Here is a 22,829-nt window from a genome sequence, read left to right on the forward strand (position 1 = left end):
TTAAAAATTTGTTAAATTTTAAGATAGAGTTAATAATTTTAATTTTTTTAAAATTTTAATAAAATATGTTAGAAGTGACTATTAAATAAAATTAAAATATTTGGTTGTCAGTTTCACCTTCAAACTAAGACGTTCTACATTAGTTAAATGCTCGTCAAGCCACAAAGAAAATCTAAATAGAAGGAAGATGAAATAAAAAAAAAATCCAACAAATTAGAAACATGACATAAATAAGCAAGACAATAAATTAGAATAACAGGTTCCTATTATAGATTTGTTCAAAAATTACTGCCCCCGAGGGGGCGGGGGTTGGGGCTGGGGATTCATATCCTCTATCTTGCGAGCGTGCGTGATGTAGGCAGTTAAAGGGTCTGTTTGTATTTCAGTTGAGTATAATAGATTATGAAAATAATTGATTAAGTGATAAATTTTAATCAGAATTGATTATGTTATAATGCAAACTGTTTGAATATTGAAATTGATTTCAACTGTGCAAATTATCATAAAATACATTGCTTTTTGAAATTAAATTATTAATAAAATTGTATTTAATATTAATAAATTTCTTAAATTTTATTTAAGACAATTATGAATTATTTACAAATTATTTATTATTAATATGGTAAAATGGAAACCAGAAGCAGGTATGAATAGATTAATAAAAAAATCAATTTTAGCATGTTTAATTGATTATCTCATTATTATGCTGTTTGGCAAATTTTGTTTTGAAAATCGATTAAACCTCAAAAAAATCGATTCTTGACGCAAACCAAACGGGCACAAAAGAGTGATGTTGTCAAAAGGGACACAGAAAGCGACAGCTTAGTCCAGAAATGACGCCGTTTCTGGTCCCATCATCACTCCACCTGTTTCGCTTATGCCCTTTTGTCTCTCTTTTTCCTGTCTCCCCCAACTTACACGTAACCACACAACACCAGTCAAAATATTAATAGTAAAAAAAAAAAAAAAACACAGTCACAAGCGAAGCATGGCAGAGAAACCAAACACTGCTTAATTTAATTTTCAATATCTGGGATAATCTTTACACAAGCGGGAGCTCAGAGCAAGCAAACCATTACAAACCAATAATCAAAACCAAAAGCAAAAAAACAAAAAAAACAAAAAACAAAAGTCAAAGCCAGAGAGCCCCTGCTTGTTTGAGGAGAGGGACAAGTGTGCCGTTGATGTGAGAGGCCATCACTCTGTCCATGGTCCCCACGAGCTTTCCTCCGACGAACACCACCGGCACGACGGAGGGCGTTCCCAGAATCCTGACCAACGCCCTCTCCAGTTCCTTCCCAGCGGGGTCCTGATCCAGCTCGTGAACCGTCGGGTTCACTCCCATCCCGCACAACAGCCTCTTCATGGCGTGGCACATGCAGCACGTGCTTACGCTGAATATCACGACCGCGTTCTCCGACGCCATCCTCTCTATCCTCTCCACCGGGTCCATGCCTCCTCCCACCAAATACCCTCCCCACGACGCCGCTTGGTACTGCATCCTTCTTCTGTGAATAATTTCTACCACCAACGGGAACTAATGGAGCGTGCAATGAAATGATTGAGATTGTGATGAAGCGAGCGAGAGTAGAAAGAAGATATAGTGTTGCAGTGTGAGCAATGCCGGGAGATCCTGCTCGTATTTATAGAGCCCAGACCAGGATCACATCGAGCTTTGTGAATGCAGTTGCCCCCTCACAAAATAAAATAAAATAAAAGCTTAATGTGCGTGAGGGATTATGCTGTTGTTACTGCTTTCTTTTTCCTTAGAAATGTAAAGTTGGTCTCTGTAGCAGTCGTCACCTTATGCAAGACAGACACAGACATGTACAGAAAGGGGGGAGGGGAGAGAGGAAAGGAGGGAGTTTAATATTTTTTAATCTGGTGTTAAATTCTTATTATGGAAATTCTTGTCGGTGATTGATTGTTGAACCTGGAAAATAAATTATTATTGATGTTGATGGTATGTTTTGATTTTTGAAGACGAGAAAGTGGGAGTCAAAGTGTTGGACTTGAAGAGAAGATGATTAAGTGAAGGGTTAAAAAGAGGACAGGAATGGAAGGGTGTGATTAAGAAAAGAGGAGAAAAGGGGAGAGATCGGCATAAGAGCAGAGGGTTTGGCAGGAGAGAGAGACTAAATAGACGGCTGCCTTCGTCCTTCTTGTCGGCCCTACCCGACCAAAAATCTTTCTCGTCTCTCTCCCTCTCTCCCCTGTATTTCTGTTTCTTGGACTTCACCTTCACATCATATCGTCTGCATTTTCCTGTTTCACTCTCCCAAGCTTCCTCTTCAAACTTGCCTTTTCCTGTTCTGCACAATCCATTACATATTTCTATCTTTTTCATATCTTTGCTTTCCCAACATGGTCCTCACCTTAAACTTCATCAAAGAGCCTTCAACGTAGATCCATGCAACGCAGAATTTAGAACTTAAAGAGCCTTCAGAAATAAGTTTATGCCAGTGTGGAGGTTCATATATAGTCAGTTAGTCACATGCTTTTATACTGGGAATATATTCTCTCTACAATTTTTGGGAAGATGCATGTCATTCACTCACTGTGGAATTTAGAAATTGGAATGAGTGAGTAGGCAGGGTGGGAACGAGAGCACTTGCTGGCCTCCCCAAGGTTTAGAGTTAGAGGTAGAAGTAGCACGCATGTCAAAGTTCAGGCTAGAGACACAGACAAGATTTGTATATTTGTGTAACGGCGACTTCTTTTCATCAGTGTAGGATAACACCCTGAGTCTGAGTGTAGTTTGTAGTGTTCCAGAATGGATATAAGTTCCTCTTTTCATGTTAAAAAGAAATATAAAGGTGCTACACCATCGTAGTAATTTGCTAATCATGCGTATATTATATTTTATTTATAGACCTAGATATGCATGCATGCATGTATATAGGAGGGGCCTGATGATCTGCACAGGATAAGTGATATGTCCCCTTTAACAGAAAAAGAAGGTTAATTTCTCTTTCAGGGGTGGCCTTTGAGGATAATAAGGGAAGGCAAAGTGCACAGGAGGCCATGTTTAGGGTGTCATAGAGACTTATTGGACAAGAAGGAGATAATGATATCCTCCTATTGTGCTTGGCGAATTCCTTCGTGAATCGTTGACACCTAATAATACGTAACACAAATTGTGTGTGTGTGAGTGAAGTTTAACCCTTTTTTCAATCTTTCTTATGCTGTACAACATGCAACTATTCATTAAAAAAATGTATATATCAATGTCCGCGTACATGCTATAGGGAATATTGATGACGCAGATTAGCGGGAACGACATATATTCATTCTTGGAATTTACCATGCATGGAAGCTGGAAGCAAGAAGAGGTGGTTTAGGCCTTAGTTAGAGGGAATTAAAAGCTGATGTTCATCAAAGCCTGGTTTGGTATATTTACGCCCAGATTTATTTTAACTGCTACACGTACAAGCTCTCTCCCTTCTGGAGTCTGTAAAAGCATGAAACGATTGAAGTGCCGTTACACATATGTACCTCACCCTCTCTTCCTTTCACTTTCTTAAACCCAAATCCTTTTGCTTAAATCAGTCTTTTGATAGGATTCACCATTATTCTCGGTCCAAAAAAGTATATATATGTAAGGTTCTATAAATCAGGAACGTATTATTATATATGTGTGCTATAAAAATAATAATTCCAAATTTTGATAATGAAAGGAGTGTATATATATATATATATATCTGCTTCGTGGATTCTCTTTACCAAGAAAGGATAAGCATTAAAGAAGAGTTCAATGCCAATATCAATATCTTTTACTCCGAACTCTGAATGTCTTCTCATTTCTGGTGAAACAAAGCAAGAGATAGAAAGAAAAGACATGGAGATAGCTGGTGCACTGGCCTTAATACTTTACATATATGAAGCGTCTCGTCAACTTGAAAACCAATTAAAGTACGTAGGGCCAATATTTTGTCCTACTTTTTTCGTACTTCCTTCTTTGCAGTGTTTATCGGCAAATCATCTGTTCTTTTATGAAAAAAGAGAGTTCAAATTCATTTGCTACAGCTTTCGAAACTTTAGGTCATTTAGCTGAACAGATAAACTTTCTCAGAGTGACGTGACATCATGTAAAATGGGCAGTATAGGGAAAAAAAATTACGTACCCAATGAATGAAGTGGCTCGTTATTCATTTTGAAGTCAATTTTACTTCAAATTCTGATGATCATCACAATACTAAGGCGAGCATTATTAATCCTTTTGTTTGTAGAACAGTCGGATCCCATATATACTGCTGAATGCTGATGTTTTTCAACGTAGCAAATGATCACCCGAACAAACGTTTCGAAGAATGTCAAACTAAATCAATACAATGTAAACTAAACTTCACCTTAATATCCTTTAATTTCATCAGAATATTTTAAATATATTTATTCAGTTTCAAGAAAACTAAGATACAAACATATCTGATGTACGTAAATCAAAAGCAATACAAACAATGTCATCTATTCCAGACCAAGACATCTTTATCCTAATTATATATGTTTACCATCTTCATCATGCTCTCTTCTTAATTATTTTATATAAGCTGGTTCCTAGTTTTGCCCGTCCCCGTCCATAGTTGCTATTACTGTTACTATTAAAAATTAAATATTAAGAAAATCCAACAAAAGCACGTGGAGAAATTAGTGAAGTAAAAAGCAGAGAGAATTAACGTTAGAAAATAAGATACTTTGGTGTTGGAAGAAGAATGGGAGAAGAAAAAAAGATGTGTGTCTTCAAATCTCACAACCACAATCCTTAAATTAATGATATAAAGGTCAACACACTATTGTATGCATGTCTCCCTTGTCTTCTCCACAGTCTCCAATCTTCCATTTCCCCCTAACTATTATTAATTAAAATTCCCTTCCTGTTTTTGGCTTGAAATAATGTCATATTTTTATTCGTCCTCATTTATATGCATGTCTAACTAAGCTAATTAGCCTAATCATATGTACAATTTGCATAACAAATTTCCTAAAATTTTTTTTACTGTAAAGTAAAATTCTTGCAAGTATTTAAATACTCTCTCTGTTAAAAAATATAAGACATTTTTAATCAAATCTCACCTCCCAATAAAATAATTATCTAGTTTTTAACTAACCCTATCTTTTCATATTTGTCCCTATTAAATACCTTACAATAGATATAAAGTCATTATCAATAAATTTTGAAAAAAAAGGCAATGATTACACATCAAAAGATTAAAAATACCTTACATTTTTAATCATCTAATTTATCAAAAAATGCTTTATATTTTTGAATGGAGGAAGTAGGTGGCAATATAAAAGAAGGGGTTCTTTCTTTTTCGAACTTAAATAAGGAAAAACATAATTTTTTATCCCTATAATTTTGTTAAATTTTGCTTTTTAGTCCTGTAGTTTTGTTTTAGTGTTTTCAATATTTATAGGGACTAAAAATAGTACAATACTAAAAAAACTATAAGATTTAAAAACATTGAAAAAATTATAGAAGCTAAAAGTGAAATCCAATGAAATTGGGGGATAGAACAACTTTGAAAACTTTATGAAGATAGTAATAAAAATATTTCAAACTTTGTAAGACATATGTGATAAAAGATGAAAACCATGATTATATCTCACACTTTTTTTTAAGAGCTAAAATGCAAGTTTTTAATTTAAAATATTTTAAGTCAATACTTCATATTTAAATTAATGAGTTTAACATAAAGATTTCTAGTCTAATGATATTATACCTGTCAAGTCCAAAGCTTTCAAGATGCATCCAAGTTTGTATGAATGTCTTTATTTTTTTTAAACTCTTCTTGGATTATTTTTCTTTTTATCTTTATGTTCTTGTCGTCATAATATTTAGGATGCCAAGATTCAGATTAATGCCGCTAACGAAAGTCTCAAGAAATTCATTTATCAGGTGTTCCATTCAATCTCTTTGTTCTCTTCAACTGTGGGCTATGATTCCACACCCATTTGTCAGGTGACTTGTGGATCGAGGAGTCCTGTTTTTGGTTCTTTCCCCTCTTGCATTTTCTTTCTACCTTGCTAAATGCCTTATGTTTCTCGGTACTCTGCTGCAAAGTCTTATCTTTGTTAGTCCCAACCTTGTGACTCTCAATTATTGGAATTTTCCCTTTCTAAGGAACCCCAATACTAAAGAAGTTTCTGGTTTGATTTCTATTCTTGGTATTCTTGACTCTATTAACTTTTCTAGTTTACTTCGTTGCACTTGCACGATTGTTTTTGCACTTTAAACTTATAATCCTTGTATTCATAATTCCCATGAAGATTTTTTATGTCAGGTTAAAGCTTCCTCTACGGTTAAGCTTGAATTAACAGAATTAGTAATTTGTAATCAGTACTAGTGAATTGCTGCAGGAGTCTTGACCACATAAACCTTGCCTCCAAGCTTTTATTTCATTTATTAGGACAGTTTTGAAACTGCCAATCATCTTTCTGCACTGTGATGTTCCCAGGCAGTTGTGGAGAAATTTGTTTGAGAATTTCTCATGATCAGTGGGTGTGCCTCCCTTATCTTGATCACATCATGCTTAATTTTCACATAAGATTGTGTTTTCCCTTAAAATAACAACAAAATCTAGAAATGGAATACTTGAATCTACTTATCCACACACACACACACACACTATTCAAGTGTTCTCATTGGGGTACGTCGTCAAAAGCCGTATTCCTGGTTATATGAAGATTTGCCTCAGCATTTATATGCGGCGCTGATTAATTAAACTATCAGAGTAATTAATGATACTGCTTCATGAAACTGCAGAAATATACTCTTTTTGATCTTATTTATAAGTCACTTCTAGTATGTTACATCAAAATTAAAGAAAAAACCTAAAATCTCATTAGCTTTATTTTAAAATCTAATAAGTTTTTACCTTTACTCTTAATAAATATTCTTAAATTTAATTATTGGTATTTTTATTCAAGGTCTTTAATAAGGGCAAAAATGTAAGGATGTACCTTAAAAATTAGCAAGTGTCTTATAAATAAAATTAATTTTTTTCTCTCTTTATTTTTTAAATAGGATCGGAGGAGTGCATTTAACTTGTTCTGAAAAGACCAGGTCAAATAAGTAATTAAAACAATTTGCCTTTGTATATTTGTACAGTAACAAAGGTTTAATATATGCAATGATTATTGATTATTGATTTTGCAAATTATGATGAGTAACTTGTTGACATTGTTTTCAGCCCAGAATGTACGACTTTGAAGTCAACACTACAAACCCTAAGGGGGACGTGAACATGAAATACATTATTTGAATTAGCTTGGCTGTTTCATTCCCAAACACACTGAATATCTGAAGGAAGTTGTACAATAGGAAGAAATATTCTCTATAATTACTCCATCTAATTAAGATGTATAAACCAGTCCTATCAGGCAGACACCAAACCATACAAAGAGGAACAATGTTGTGTTGGTTATTACTTATTGGCAGTCCATGAGGAATTAAGAGGATAGAGATGAAACATAACATTGTGTGGTTTCAGGTTAATTATGTGGGATGTCTGTTGGTCTCCTCATTCTCTTTAATCTCATCATTTTTATTAATTTCGTTTTGGGTCGGCAGCAGACAAGCAAGCACACATTCACAGCACGCCCTCATTAACCCCTTAACTCTACTTGCTTCTCTCTCACAGTATAGAGGATAGACACAAACAAACACAAAGAAAGAGACAGAAACATGAACACACACAGAGAGAGAGAGAGAGAGAGAGAGAGTGAACACGCCCATACGTAAAGGAATAATGGTGTCATGAGGGATGATTCATGGGAGGCAAAGTCTGACGCAAACCCTTCTTTTTATAAAAAAAGTTTAAGAAAGTCACGAAAGAATCGAAGCCAAACCAAACCCTGCTTTATCAACATCAAAACTCTGGTTCAGCCGTTAAAGCAAACACGCACGCAGACATGACGGCTTTTCTCAGCTTTTGTTCCTTAACTCTGCTAACCGCAGCTGACGTTACTCCAACGTTGACTGCTTTTTCCCCTTCCCTGTTTTTTATTCATCTCTCTCTCTCTCTCTCTCCGCTCACCCCTCATCACCATTACATTTCTCCGATTCTCTCTGTCTTTTTGCCATTGTCCTTATCACTTTCAACAGCATGGCAGCACCGCCCATCCAATACACCATCCCCATCAGATCAAACCCTCCTTTTTCATTAAGATAAAAGTGCGTGTGAGAGAGAGAGAAGGGTGGGGGGCTAGAAATTCAAGGCAGTGCCTATGCCACCTCTTGAGTCTTGGTATTATTCTTTTATTTTTAGGGATGTAAAAACGCTTAGCTTTTTCAGAATTTTATAGATGCAATTTAGAACCTGAAAGCAAGTCGATCTATGGAAGGAAGAGTGTATCGGTATTAGGATCTGGCGGTGCTTTTGTCTCAGTGTCTCCACACTGTTATTCAACTTCAGGGAATGTGTGTCCGTTCCTTTGCCCTTCGCTCCTATTTCGCAGCCAAAATATCATCCACTCGTGTGCCATCCAAATCCTGGTTTCTCGCTTTCAAACTCCAAACAGGGTCTAATCAGCTTCAATCCTCTTGTTTTAGAGAAAACGAATATTCAAGGACCTTTAAAAGAAATAAACCGTACCGCGCATTGCATCACTTTGATTGGTCCCAAGTATTCTTGTTTATTTCTTTCCGGAAAAAACATAACAATATAATGTCAGTTTTGCAAGAAACTAAAAGAATCAAATCCATGGTTAATTAATCGCTAAAACTTCTTGTCCAGCACCAAGAAGGCCACAATGGCAAAGTAGAGGGAGCAAGCTAGCACAAGTCCACCAAAGGGAAGTTGTTGAGTTGGATCGTCGTTCAATCAAAACCAAAAGCAACTTTCTTGAGATAAAGTGTTTAGCAAGGATTCTCCAGCTGACCAGTACATGTGAGGAAGAAAGTGGGGAGAACTCCTGACCTGACTTGAGAGAAAAAGGTTGTTGGCCACACTTGTATCCCTCATCAAACCTTTTTCTATATACAAAATGCACACGCATGGTTGAACCCAAGTTGTAATCAGGACGGTGTGAAGTTTTGAGTCCTAAATAAAATAAAATTATCAGTCAAGCCTAGCATGTGTAACTACCCCTTTAACAAGACATCCACTCATATTTAATTTTCTTCACAATGATATATTAAAAATTTATAATATAGTAATTTTAATAAAATATTAAACTAATTCCATAGAGAGGTGAAAATAAGTGTTGATAAAATGCTCCTACTCTATCTTATACATTGAGATAGAATAACTGAATATTAAGGCAGATGATTGATATCAATTATTAATGTAAAAAATCAATAATAATTATGTGATTCTTCAATAAGGTTTTTCTAAGGCTCGCCTTGATGGTCTAAAACTGCATACAATCTTGATATTGATGTTTGTTAATCTTTAGGTTTTAAAAATAAGAAATAAAAAAGTGAAAAGAGGGAGTTATTGCAAGCTAATGTGGTGTAAATTAGTGTATTATGAATTTCATAATTCTTTTTTTATATAGATAGATAATAAACTTAGCTCAATAATTAATATTATATTGAGAATAACTGAAACTTTTTAGTAGGAAGAACAATCAATACTTTTTTTTTCTTTGATTTGTAATCAAATATATATAATAGTACACATATTAATTACACACATATAATAGGGACATTAAGATTTTTTTTTTTTTTAGGTCTAAGGTAATTGCTTCACTTGTGGCTTCCACGGCCCTGATTATAATTCCCTAGATAGTTCATATATATGGCAATATAAATGCCCATTTCACGTTAAGAACTGTCAAGAGTAGGTCGTGATCTCCATTTCTGTCATTTCTATTTTTCACTATCTCTCTTCTCCTGCAGCTTCTTCACATTTGTTTAAGGGAAAATAATAGTTAGGACCCCATAAAAATATTAATAACTATTATAAACCCTGAGTATTGAAATTCTAACAATAATGCATGATAGTCCTTGCTTATAATAAATTATCTTTTGTTGATTGGATTGAAATTCATAATCGACTTTTATAAATTCCTAACTAATACTACAAAAATTTTCAAGTATTTTTTGTTTAATTGATTTTTCAAATGATAACAAAAAATAACAAGTGATTAACTTACAATTATCAACTGACTATAAATAATCATAGATATATTTTATAGATTTTCAAGCAATTTATCTATATATTAGCAGTGCAAAAATTACAAGTAATTGGCTTGTGATTCAACTGATTCTCTTAAATTTCCAACTAATATTAAAAAAAATTTTAATTGTATTTTTTTAATTTATCAAGTGATTTATTTGTATATTGATAACAAAAAATTAAAATTTACAACTGACTTATGAATTTTTAATTGACATTACGAATAATTTCATGTATATTTTATTAATTTTTTAACTGACTATTTACATTTTTTAAATTGTAAAGATCATGATTTGTTATTAAAATTTTAATAATTTAAAATTTGTAACTGTTATTAATGTTTTTATGGGTTCTTTATTATTATTTTCCATTTGTTTTTAGGCTTTTGCTTTAACTGCTCTGTACCAGAATATCACCCATTGCTATTATTCGTTCCATCACTATGCAGCCTTCATCTCTATAATAAGGTCTATCTCCATGACCCTCTGATCAGCCCAGCCGCTAACACATACCACCGAATTGTGCAAAGATTAGAGTGGTAGAAGGAGAGAATTGCAGGGATTTAATTTTGGGTGATAAGCAATGGATTGCTTAAGTTTTGTCTGTTAGTTTCAGTTAGTCTGTGCTCTTCCCCAAACTTTTGCTTGTCGTTTCTACTTTCTTTTTTTTAAAATAAAATAGAGTGATAAAAGGAGAAAAGGAAAAAGAGGGAAGCACATTTAAAGCCCATAAGAGGGCGCACATCATCCTTCAAATAATCTGAACCATTTAAATTTAATTAATTATTTATTTTTTTAAATGAAAAAAATTTATAAAACTTAATAAATTTATTAATTATCAATATGTATAGTTTATATTTAATCAGGTCTGTCCAAACTTAATATTAATTTTTTTTATAATTTTTATAAATTATTCATACAGATTTATTGTGGACTGTTGTCAAAACTGTACACTGTTTTGAATTTGACAAAATAACAAATTAAAAATTTTTGAATCTAAATAATACAGAGTAAATCTGTATGATCAAATTATAAAAATTATAAAAAAATTAATGTTAAATTTGAACTGATTTGATTGAGCATAAACAATACATATTGGTAATTAATATATTTATTGAAAATTTTATAAATTTTTATTTTACAAAAATAAAAAATAAAAAAGTACTTAACTCTAGACCATCCAGAGTACATCAGGCGCTCATCACCCCAGCCGAAAGAGTTCATCTTTAAATTCGAAGATGTTACCTCGATTTCTGGGTGACAACTAGAGTGGATCGTAAAGTCGATAGGCCCCCAAGAAAATAAGAATGCAAAACAGTGACAAGATGAGATAGACATGAATATACAGATCTGCACATGTATTTGATACCTTTCTTCAATGCTTAAAGATACATGCTCTCCACAATTTTGTTTACAATAAATGCAAATATATATACAATGAATCAAGAAGCAAATGCATATCTATATATCTAATAAACTAACAAGAAAACACATTATTCATTACTCAAACAACATCACTTATATAAAGCTTCATGTAATACAAAAATTCCACCAAGTAGTAACTTTATATCCTGCAATGAGATTCAGCTATTTCATACTCTGTAATCGAATGTCAATTACTTCCAATCCAGTCCTAAAATTAGACCTAAGCGGAGTAACAATCGGAGCAGGAAATCACACACAAAAGGCACACCACTCTTCACTAAAAAGAGGGGAACAGGAGTAGTCTAAAAAGCTTGAATAGCAACCTGCCCCAATTACCAATCTACGCTTGTAATCACAGACACACAATCAAACTAACATGGCAACAAAACAACTAAGTTTACATAAAACGGAAATTAAACATAAAATCCATGTATCACGTACCTAATTCCAAAAAACTTAACTAGGATGTGCTGCTTTATTTTATACTTGTTATACTCCTCTAAATCCCACAAACTCAAATTTCCAGAAACAAGTTCACTCATGCTTCACTAATCAATGTAAGACAAAAAGCAGAACATGCCTTGGAACTGGAAGTATAACTTATCATACAACTAATATGCTGCTGATAATTACTTGTGCCTATTACTCAGTTCTAGCTCTAGCACACGTAAGTCCATAAATTACTAATACATAACACTGATTTGTACATACAACTGCTATCCAAAAGGGTCGCTGCAGATCATTTAGAAACACACAGGCCGGCTTGACAGATGAGTTGCTTCCTGCCACTGATTATGCCAGCATCTGCATTCTTGCAACCTTCCACCAGTAAACCTCTAAACCCTAAATCATTAACATCAGGAAACTTCTACAACACTTAAAGGCCCTCCCCTCAGTTTTAACACCTAAAATGAATATTTTTTTAACCCCCTAAAGTGAACAGTAATTAACAAATAATCAGGTTAGGAAACATCTAATATGTGCAGATCTGATCATAGCATGAATCCGATTCCATCACAGCAAGGATCAGGAATTTATTGCCGAGAAATTGGAGCCATTGGCATTGATGAGGGCTGGTTATAGTAATTTCCATCTGAACCTTGGAAACCCTGATAAGTAGTCATTGGAGGAGGTGTAAGTGGAGAAACACTGTTCAGGGGAGTCCCCACAGTTGGAAAAGTTGCCGTTGATGGTTGCTGCGCCATGCTATAGCTATATGTTACATTGCCAGCAGCCTGCATGAACTGTGGCATCGGATACTGTGGCATTGGTGGAGGTGGTGGCAATGGTGGTGGTGATGACAAGGGTGGAGGTGGTGGTTCACTAGAAGTAGATTGCTGATTAATCATAGACGCATTGTGTTGAATAGAATCAGGATGTGGACGGGGAGGAATCGGTTGTTGTGGAGGATTCTGAGATGGTATATAAGATGGCTGGTCATTCTCCAGCTTGGCCCTCTTCTCTGAATGATAATCACCAGAAGACTCACTAATGGAATTACCGATGACCCCTTCTGATGCCAGAGAGGACAGCACATAAGACAGCATCTGGGCAGATGATGTTGAAGCAGTTAGCTTTGCTGCCATTGCAGCAGCAGCAGACTTATGCGGCTCTTCCTCAACGTGTCCAGGCTTTTGAGGGAAAGAAACTTGCTGTGTGTACATTAATGGAGCTGATTGCTCCCTATCTTTTGGCATAAAGCTTGGAGGTGCTGTGGAGGTATGAATTTCTTTTGAACTTTGCTCAGCTGCTGATAGAATATTATTGCTGTTTAGTAACTGTCGACAGGTATTACCTACCTGTTCTGACTGAACACGTGCAGCCTGAAATGTTGAAAATAAAATACTCAAAACACGTCCAAAAAATGCCGTTTCAAGTCACAAAATTCTTGCACATAACTAAGACATTCATGAAAAGTAGGTCCTCTCCTCTAATCCGCAATTGACACTTCACTAAAAAGAGCAAGAGAATTTAAAAATAAATAACTGAATTTGGATAAATCCCTTACTTGGATCTGGCTTCGGAGTTGATCCAGCTTAAGTTCCTGGAAGCAAAATCATGTAAGAATTACAAACTAATAAAGGTTTGTACCTTCATAAAGATGAGCAATCTTAAACAAGAACCTGATCCCGGAGAGCTTCTCTCAGGTGAGACACAAGGCTTGCCCTCGATGACTCTATTGCTGTTAATTGCTCTATGCAGTCCCTCAGTGCAGCATTATGCCCCTGGAGCTCATCCACCACCGCAGATCCATGGAATTGTCCTACTCAAGTTAGTTAATAGAATAATAAGGCATCCAATAAGATGCAATAGAAAAGAATTCCAACCCAACCAGACAAAATGTTACACGATATCTTTTTGGACCATCATTATTTTACTCAACATGGCAATACATTCACTAAGTGCATGAGATAAATTGGTGATTTAACATAAGCTTTATATCAGATATCAATTTGAGCTAATGCAATCAAATCAATGACAAAAAAATCAATAATTTCTAAAGTCTTTTTCAGCTTGTTTTTTTTCATCTTATCATCTCCTGAAATGTGAAAACTCGATAGAAAGTCATGGTAAAATCATGACAATTACCTAGTTTGATTTAAATCCACATAATTATTCATGTTCAATTTTTTTTCTTTAGCCTTAATTATTTAATAATCCCTAATTCCCATTTTGTGTAAGGCTGAGTTGACCTGAGTAGATACATACACAGACACAGATTTTTTTTTTTTTGGCACAACTACAGAATATATTGATTAAAAAAATTAGGAACAGGTTATGCTTGCCCAAATACAGATAATTCCAGGCCTGAGACACATTTCCTACAAACTAAAGAGAACGTTTTACAATTGATATACCTGAATTATTATCACGGCCAACTTCCTTATCCACTTTCTCAAGACAGCTAATGGTATTCCTGCATTTACTCAGTACAACATCTTCATCTGTCTGCCCTCCATAAACAACACGATAACCTGAAACTATTTTCTCCAATGCATTCCCAGCAGATGGTCTCTGTTAAAGGAATGCAAAAGGGCTGAGAGTTGGAACCAACATGCAGAAAAACTTCAAGGTGGCTGGTTCACAAAGTCATGCTCATATAACTATTACCAATTTCAAGTTCATAGGCTTCCCATTACGAGTAATATTTTCCACATGTCGCCCAGCAAACTCTTCCTTAAGAATTTGACCACGAGAACCAAAAACTTTTCTCTCTTCCCATATACCTATCTGCATCAAAGAAAAAATTGCAATTCACCAATCAACAAATTCATTGTCAATGTTTCACATGATTTATTTTACTATCAAAATTTACAAACATGAAACAAGAACATAGAGATTTCACTAATTCTAAGATTTAACTTTTGAAACATGCAATGGGCGCCAAAAGTAAGTTGTTTAGGTGAGAGAACCATTTAGTGTCCGTTTGAGCAACCCATATTATTTTCCATTTTTTAAAAAAGAAAACAGATAAAGACTAATAATCCCAACACACTATACTAATCATCAACATATATCACAGAAAAAATAATATGCAAATATTAAAAAGGTAAAAGAAAACAAGGAGAACAGAGTATGAAATACGCAAAACTGTAAACTTGAAACAATCAGCATGAAACAAAAAAGGAAGAAACAAAATGTATATATTTGAAAAAAAATTGTGCCACCACCATTTAAAATTTTCAACGAGTTTGTATAATAAGCTCAAGCCAGGATCAAAATGGGTAAAGGTCAAGCACCTATGTTGCATCTGCAATATAACAGAATAATCTGGTGAACATTCAATAAAGTACTGATGACACAATTAACTTGAAGCTCAAAGTTTAGAAATTCTAACTGAATTAGACAATATATCAATTCAACAAGAGACATAGAATAAACAGATCAACTGAGGTATATGGGGAAAACCATTTGATGAGGCAATCATTTGTAGTTAAACAGACAGTGCAATATGCTATTTGGAGGAAAGGGAAAGATGACTAATAATATTTCCACCAAATAATGAAAAGAATGAAGAAATTGAGAGAGAGAGGAGACAGAAAGAATTGAATTCTTCTCATTTTCTACAAGAGTTACAAATATATAGAGATCATGGAAACTTTGTTGCCACTAGAATCCCTTGTGACAAGGTAATAACATGACCAGAAAACAAAGACAGAATGAATGCATATGGAGAAATAACTGTCGCAGATCCAGGAGGCATGGATATCACGTTGATTCAAACTTGATCCCATGATTTCAGGGATCAAGTCTGCAGATTTGGGAATAACTTTAAGTCACAGAAAATTTCCTAACAAAAGACCTCATCATTAATCAACTTAGTGAGCTTCTGAAAGATACATTTTTCAGACCCGCCTAGCCAACCAATATACTACTTGAAGTGAACCGAAAAGCATTAGTTGACAATCTGTAACCAATCTAAGGACTAGAAAGTTCTTCCTATGCTCCAATTTGAACATCAGTAGAGGAGGTAGGATTTCCATATTAAGGGGGCCAAGAATGCCGGTTATAATATCCTTTTTCTTTTAAAAAAAAATTAATTACAACACAATAGATATGTCACATTAGAAGGAAATACATATTAGAATTAAAGAAGTTAATAGCATGCCATTGAAAAATTGAAACTAACAGTGGATTGAACATTGAAAATAATGGTCATATTTTAGCTAAAGTCAACGGAAAAACCCTGAAGGTCAACTCAGGATCAATTTTTGAAAAGTGTATGATGGCTTTTATGTCTCAAACAACTACTTTTCATAGATCCCTACAAACATGGCTTTCTAAATATATTGGTGATAAGAATCAAGATCCATAGTGCGACCTTCAACTTGTTCTTGAGTGCTAGAAGGAAAAATCATCATTCTTTAGCCAGAATTTGCAAATCAATGTCAAATGAATTATTAAAAATTCATGTTAAATACTTTTTGAGAGAGGTTCTACAAATAACATTATTCTCCAACCTTTGCAAGGCCCTTTTGCCTCTTGATTTTCTTACAAGTTATACATCACCCTTGCCTTACAAAGGTTGGAGAATAATGTTCTCATAGAACCTCTCTCAAAAAGTAGGCAAAAGAAGAAACTTTGTTAACTCCAAATGACTTTTTCTTCCTAATGCTTTACCAAAAGTATGTTTATGCAAACAGAGAAGGTTGAAAAGGTATACAGAACTTTCAGTAATTAGAAAAAAAAAACATTTATTGATTATTAACATACCAGTCGAAGTGCAGCGTTCCTTCCAAAGTCATCTCCATTTTCAACCACGTCTCGAATAGCATCTGGAAGAACCTTCCAGAATTCACCAACAAATTCTGAACCCTTTCGCCTGCTGTTCTGCAAAATATCATTTGCAAGATATAGAAATGCCAATCTTTGCTCACGAGGAGAACAATGAAATTGCCTGTCCCACGTTTCAACTACTTGTTTGGCTTTATTCATATGAAAGATGCACCAATGTGACAAAGCTAACTCTAATTAAGGATAACAACTCATATGTGATAAAATATACCAGCAACAAAGGTGAAAAGAACCCATGCAAATGCATGCCTATTTGAGATATCTGTGTATATATATATATATAGGAAATAAAATTTCATTAGGATTAGAAACTTCTATTGGTCTTATTTTAAATTACTAGGAGTTATCTCTTGAGCTCTATATAAAGCTTTATAACGCTTAATTTAAATTGAGATGACAAGGTTAGCATTCCTTGATACATATACAGATATAGATATATACACCTATTGTGTGCCAAAATTTTGCTATCCAATGACATGGTGAAAAGGAAAATGATAGCCATAAAGACAATATGGAAGTTGAAAAAAATTAGTTTTTCATAATAATCATATTTTTTTAGATATACATGCACATGCATGCATGCATACATATATAAAAGCATCACAGAACACAGTCAAACAAGGAAAGCAAAGGAGGGTGCTTTGAGAATGGATTTCATAGCTGACACAATTAGAATGCTAATGTTCCAACTGAAGTAAACTGCAAAAGTCACATTGCTACAACAATGCATATATATGTGTGTGTATATTGGGAGACAAAATATCCGCTTTAATGATATAAGATTGAAAATAAAAGGCAAAAGGAATCATAATCCACACAAAATTCTCAAAGGATACTCTCTATGCTCGCCTGTGAGTTATTTAGCTTCGTCAGCTTTTCCACTAAAATCTGTGGATTGAATGTGCTACCCATCTTTCTGATTAGAGCTGGCACAGCTAAACAAGCAGAAAAAATGAATTTTACAATAATCTTTAGTTGGAAGGACAGCAAAATAAAAAATGTAGATATCTTTATGACTGGTACGCAATCACAATGCCACCTATTCCAAAAGCATATAAACAGTGAGAAAAGGAACCTAGAACTGGATTTATATACAAACAATTTATGCCCCGATCAAATGGCATCTGGAATTGAAAGTTATATGGAATCATATACCTAGAATTTTCTGAGAGATAAGCACACAGGAGACACCGGTACACAATGCAAGCACTTATGCACATGCACATATATACATGCTCACTAATTCTAGTGTAATTAACCCTTAAACCACAACCTAAGAACATTCTAGTTAGAGAAAATGAAGATATTCAAGACCTTGGAAGGAAGATAAGTAATAGACCAAGGGAGAATCACAGTAGATTCTCATATACATAAAGGGATAAGCCCCAATCTAAACAAAATATCTAAATTTCCCTTGATATAAGTGATTTCTTAATCAGCATATTGGAGAGTGCATCATATAACAATCTATGGTAGTCAATGTTTTCAAAACTGAACCAGACATTGAACCAGAAAGGCCAACAGTTCACCGTCCAACATGGTTGAACCAACGATATAATAATTAAATTAAAAAAATTATATATCTATATAATCTCATTAATTAAATTCCATAAAAAAAAAGTTACGTCAATTCTTATAACAGATCCTCAATGGATATATATGCGCGCGCGCGCGCGCGCACATTATATCGAAGGAAGGAAGAAAAATAATTGGTTTGATCGACTAGCTATGTGCACCCATATTTAGAATAATGGAACAAATCTTTAGTTCAATTCAACTAAGAAATGATCGATTCCAAGGACAAAACAGAGGAGGTGAGTTTCCCTTCACTTCACACTAACATCATCTCTGCAAATACTGCCAACTTCTCTTTCTCTTATGCACACACAAACTTCCTTCATGCTTCTCTCTCTCATTCTTCCTAATTTCCCCAATTTTCATATATATTTGTCTGCCATTTCCTATACACAGAATCTTCATATCTAAGGAATTCAAAATTTGAAATACATAAAACTTACTTAAATGATGAAGCAGACAGATGAAGAAGAAGATCAGAAGATTCTGAATCTAAACTCAAAACGATCGGGGAGGATGAAAAAAAAAAACGATGAGAACTCAGTAGGGGATGCTTTGCCCTGACACTCTGAATCTGTGTTCAGTTCAGTGCATCAATGGCTGCTTGGCTTCGGTGCGTGCCATGGTCGACGACGATAGATCGGTGAGGATGAGGAAGATTGCATCGCGCTCTGCACGGTCACTGCGTGTTCACTCAGTGCGTCTGTGCGTGCCTGGCTTCAATCGATAGTGGGGGGGGGGGAGGACGAAAAACGTTGCCTGGCTTCGATCGATAGAGTAAGAGGAGGAAAATAGCACGCCGTGGTCTGTGCCTGCCGTGGTCAACGTTGATCGATAGGGGAAGAAGAGGAAATCGCGTGGCCGCACTGCCGAAGTCACAGAGAATGAGAGGAGAGGAGGATCCAAGTCGAAGCTCGACCTGTGCGTGTCTCCGTCGTTTAGCTGTTATTAGGGCTCAACAAGAGATAAAATTCTGAACCGTCCGGTTCCTCGCTCAAATCCGATTCTTGATCCAACTGATGGTTTAAAACGGCTCAAATCACTCAACCCCTCACACAATTTTTTTATATAGATTGAGTAAAAAATCAGACCAATTGATGGTCAGATCGATCCTACATTTGATCCGGTTTCATTTGTAATTCATTGATGGTAGTAGACCTTTAGGTTGGTCACCTCAAAGTATATGAATGTAAATCCCACTATCACAACTAATTAACTACTTCATCCGTCTTAAATTATAAGATATTTTTAAATAAAATTTTATATACCAATAAATTTTATTAAATAAATTTAACAATTTTATCTTTTTAAAAAAATATAAACTTTTAAAAATATCCTTCATTTAACATATTGAAAAGAGAAGCGATGAAAATTAATTATAGAAAGAGAAAAAATAATATTGGCATTGCCGCATTAGTGCATTTAATGAAACCTTAATCTACTCAAAGTGTTTTATATTTTGATATGAAAATACTCATTTAAAAGTGTCATATAATTTGGAATGAAGAGAGTAAGATATTAGCAAGTAAATGCCACATGTTCATTTCTAGGTTTGCTGTAATTATATACTTTGGGATGTCTTTCTTGCGATTCCATGCTCCGAAGTTAGGTTCGACTAATTATTATTTTTTAATGCATATAAAATATATTATTTAAATTTAAAGTTAGGTGTAGGATGACTTATTAATTTTTAGGTGTATATAAAAATTATTTTTTATCTATTTAAAATTCAAATCTCATCATATTTAAATTTAAATTAATATCCATCTATTTAAAATTTTTATCAATTCTAAAGATATGCTGAAAATCTAGATTCATATGATTAAGAGTGTGTGTGCAAATATATTGGAATTTAAATTTAAATTAATATTTATCTGTTTAAATATTTAGAAAAAAGAATATGTGTTTGAATATTTAGACCTATCCTCATGATTTTAGAGAATTATAAATGTAATAAAGTATAGATATTAATCTATTTATAATTTGGATCTCATGATATTAAATTTCACTATATAAATAGTAATCTATTTAACAATAAAGTATTTAGAACTATCGTTATTTATGAAAAGTATTAAGATATTAAATTTTGGATCATATTAATATGTTGAAAAGGCCCTCATGAAATTTACTAAAATTCAAATACATTAAATATCTATACTCACAAAAATAAATATTTAATATTTATCATTTTAATTTTTTTTAAAATTACCCTTTAATTTTCCCTCTCAATTCAATCTTATCCAATTATAAATTACTAGATTAGGTTAATATAGCATTTCACACCTTTATGTTTGTTTCACTTCTCTAATCATGTTTGGTTTAATCTCTTCTCAACTATTATCCATACTATCAATGACTTCTATATCTAAGATTTATGCAATTCGTATAATTAATACAACAAAAAAGGCTTGACACATTGTGATGAGCGTGATTTATGTTTAAAGATTGCTAGATAAAAATATATATCCAAAGAATCTAATATGTTGAATTGGTCTTGTAGAATGTTTGAGTAAGTATTTATGTTTTTTGTATTTGATTTTTATAATTTGGAGCCTATTAGTTACATCCAATGTATAATACTTATCATATCTATAAGATAACATTACTACAGGGTGGTTGAATCTTTCCAGTCATTTGAAGCCTTTTGTGAGATGTTTTAAAGATATGTTGCATGTCTCCCGTGCTTCGAATCATATCAAACAACGAATTATCCTTACAAATTAGCTTCATGTTCTTTATATGAAGTTGTGTCCTGATATGAATTCCATCCATCCATCATTTTGGGTTTAATTTTGTTAACATTCCAGCTTACAAATAGAGAAGCAATGAATGATAATTGCTTAATTGATATGTATTTAAATTTTCTAAATTTTTCTTTAAAAAATTTATTTAGCACGTTTAAGATAATACCCTATCTTAATTCTTTATTATCAATACAAAAACTTTAATTGTAGACTGTCTAATATTACCTAATATATAAAGATTGTGTACATATATTAAATAATCTTATTTTATATACAAGTTCTCGATTATCTTATATTCCTTTCGTCTCAAATTATAAGATACTGTTAGATAAATTTTTACATACTAATAAACCTTATTAAATACACTTTATTACCTTAATTTTGTAGGATAAAAATATAAACTTTAAAAAAAGCCTTCATTTAATACTTCATTAATGAAGGAATATGAAAGAGAGAGAATATGTGGGAAGGTTAATATTGAAAAAGTATCATTAATAAATATTATTTTTATCAAAATTTTATATTTTGGAATATTAAATCTTCTCTAAAAGTATCTTATAATTTAAGACGGAGAGAGTATAATATATGGAATTAGTTTAAGATAATTAGACAGTAAAGCAATGACAAGTTTATTTAATATGTCAAGTTTTTAAAAATAATAAATTGTTTATTTAATATGTGTGACTCGCTTATCAAATAAATTTAATAAGTCTGAAAGAATCATTTATCCTTTCAAAGTAATTTATTTGATAAGTTTAGGGTGTGAAGTTCAGTCTGGAATGATGTATCATTTTTATTTATTTTATTTTAACTATAGTTATCTATTTGAACTTCAAATCGAACAATTTAAAATGGAGTAATTAATTTTTTTATTTTCATACAATAATAAATTTGAATATTAGTTATATTTTGACTAGTGTGGCTTGAAAAGTAAAATAATAAATATATGAATCTATTTATTTTAATCAATTTAAATGGAGACAAAAATTATGTAAATTTGGATTTTTTATAAAATACAAAAATACATTATATAATTCTAATCAATTTAAATATAAATATTAATTCTAATCAATTAATATTTTTTTTAAATTTTAAATGTTTTATTTATATTATTTATATTTGTTGTTTTAGATATTACAATATAGTATTTAAATTTAATTATTTTTAACCATGATTTTCAAAGTATTTTCAATTTAATTTGTTTTATTTTATTTTCAAACATGAATTTTTTGTTTTAGAATTAATTTTTTTTGAAAAAAATTTATTTTGTTAAGATATATTTTTAATGATTGAATTTATTTATTTTTATTATATATATATATATAGCTTTGTTTCTTTTATATATTTTTATTTTACGTATGCAATGTTATATGATTTTTTTAAAGGCACCAATGACAGTTTTTTGGATGTAATTTTATGATTCATATCAAAATCAAAAATATTTTAGTTAAATTTTGAATATATGTTAAATTACAATTAATTATTTCAAATCATATTAACAGTTATAGTTATAAATACATTTTTTATCAAAATATTTTAATATTATATTTACATTTTGGATGATATAAAATAATGACTTATATAGCCTATATTATATTTTAGGGTTATATTATTTTAAGTATACTTTAAAGTTTATTATTGTCTTTTTAGATATTTAACATATTTTGCTATAC

General features: G+C 32.7%; 2 protein-coding genes across 2 annotated transcripts; both read right to left on the reverse strand.

Annotated features, from left to right (window-relative positions):
- Nucleotides 1-1,016: 1,016 nt before the first annotated feature.
- Nucleotides 1,017-1,587, reverse strand: LOC129304867 (glutaredoxin-C3-like). Its single transcript, XM_054944694.1, has one exon. The coding sequence runs from the start codon at nucleotides 1,499-1,501 to the stop codon at nucleotides 1,133-1,135; it is 369 nt and encodes a 122-aa protein (XP_054800669.1). The 5' UTR covers nucleotides 1,502-1,587; the 3' UTR covers nucleotides 1,017-1,132.
- A 10,513-nt stretch (nucleotides 1,588-12,100) lies between these two features.
- Nucleotides 12,101-19,367, reverse strand: LOC129306079 (uncharacterized). Its single transcript, XM_054946419.1, has 8 exons — nucleotides 18,856-19,367; nucleotides 17,674-17,772; nucleotides 16,757-17,004; nucleotides 14,654-14,773; nucleotides 14,401-14,557; nucleotides 13,666-13,805; nucleotides 13,551-13,586; nucleotides 12,101-13,365 (listed from the first exon to the last, which is right to left on the reverse strand). The coding sequence occupies exons 2-8, from the start codon at nucleotides 17,747-17,749 to the stop codon at nucleotides 12,577-12,579; spliced, it is 1,566 nt and encodes a 521-aa protein (XP_054802394.1). The 5' UTR covers nucleotides 17,750-17,772; nucleotides 18,856-19,367; the 3' UTR covers nucleotides 12,101-12,576.
- Between the last annotated feature and the right edge of the window lie 3,462 nt (nucleotides 19,368-22,829).

The sequence above is a fragment of the Prosopis cineraria genome, unplaced genomic scaffold, assembly GCF_029017545.1.
Source record: "Prosopis cineraria cultivar Desert tree isolate PC_DT_omini unplaced genomic scaffold, ASM2901754v1 PC3, whole genome shotgun sequence".
Lineage (NCBI taxonomy): Eukaryota > Viridiplantae > Streptophyta > Magnoliopsida > Fabales > Fabaceae > Prosopis > Prosopis cineraria.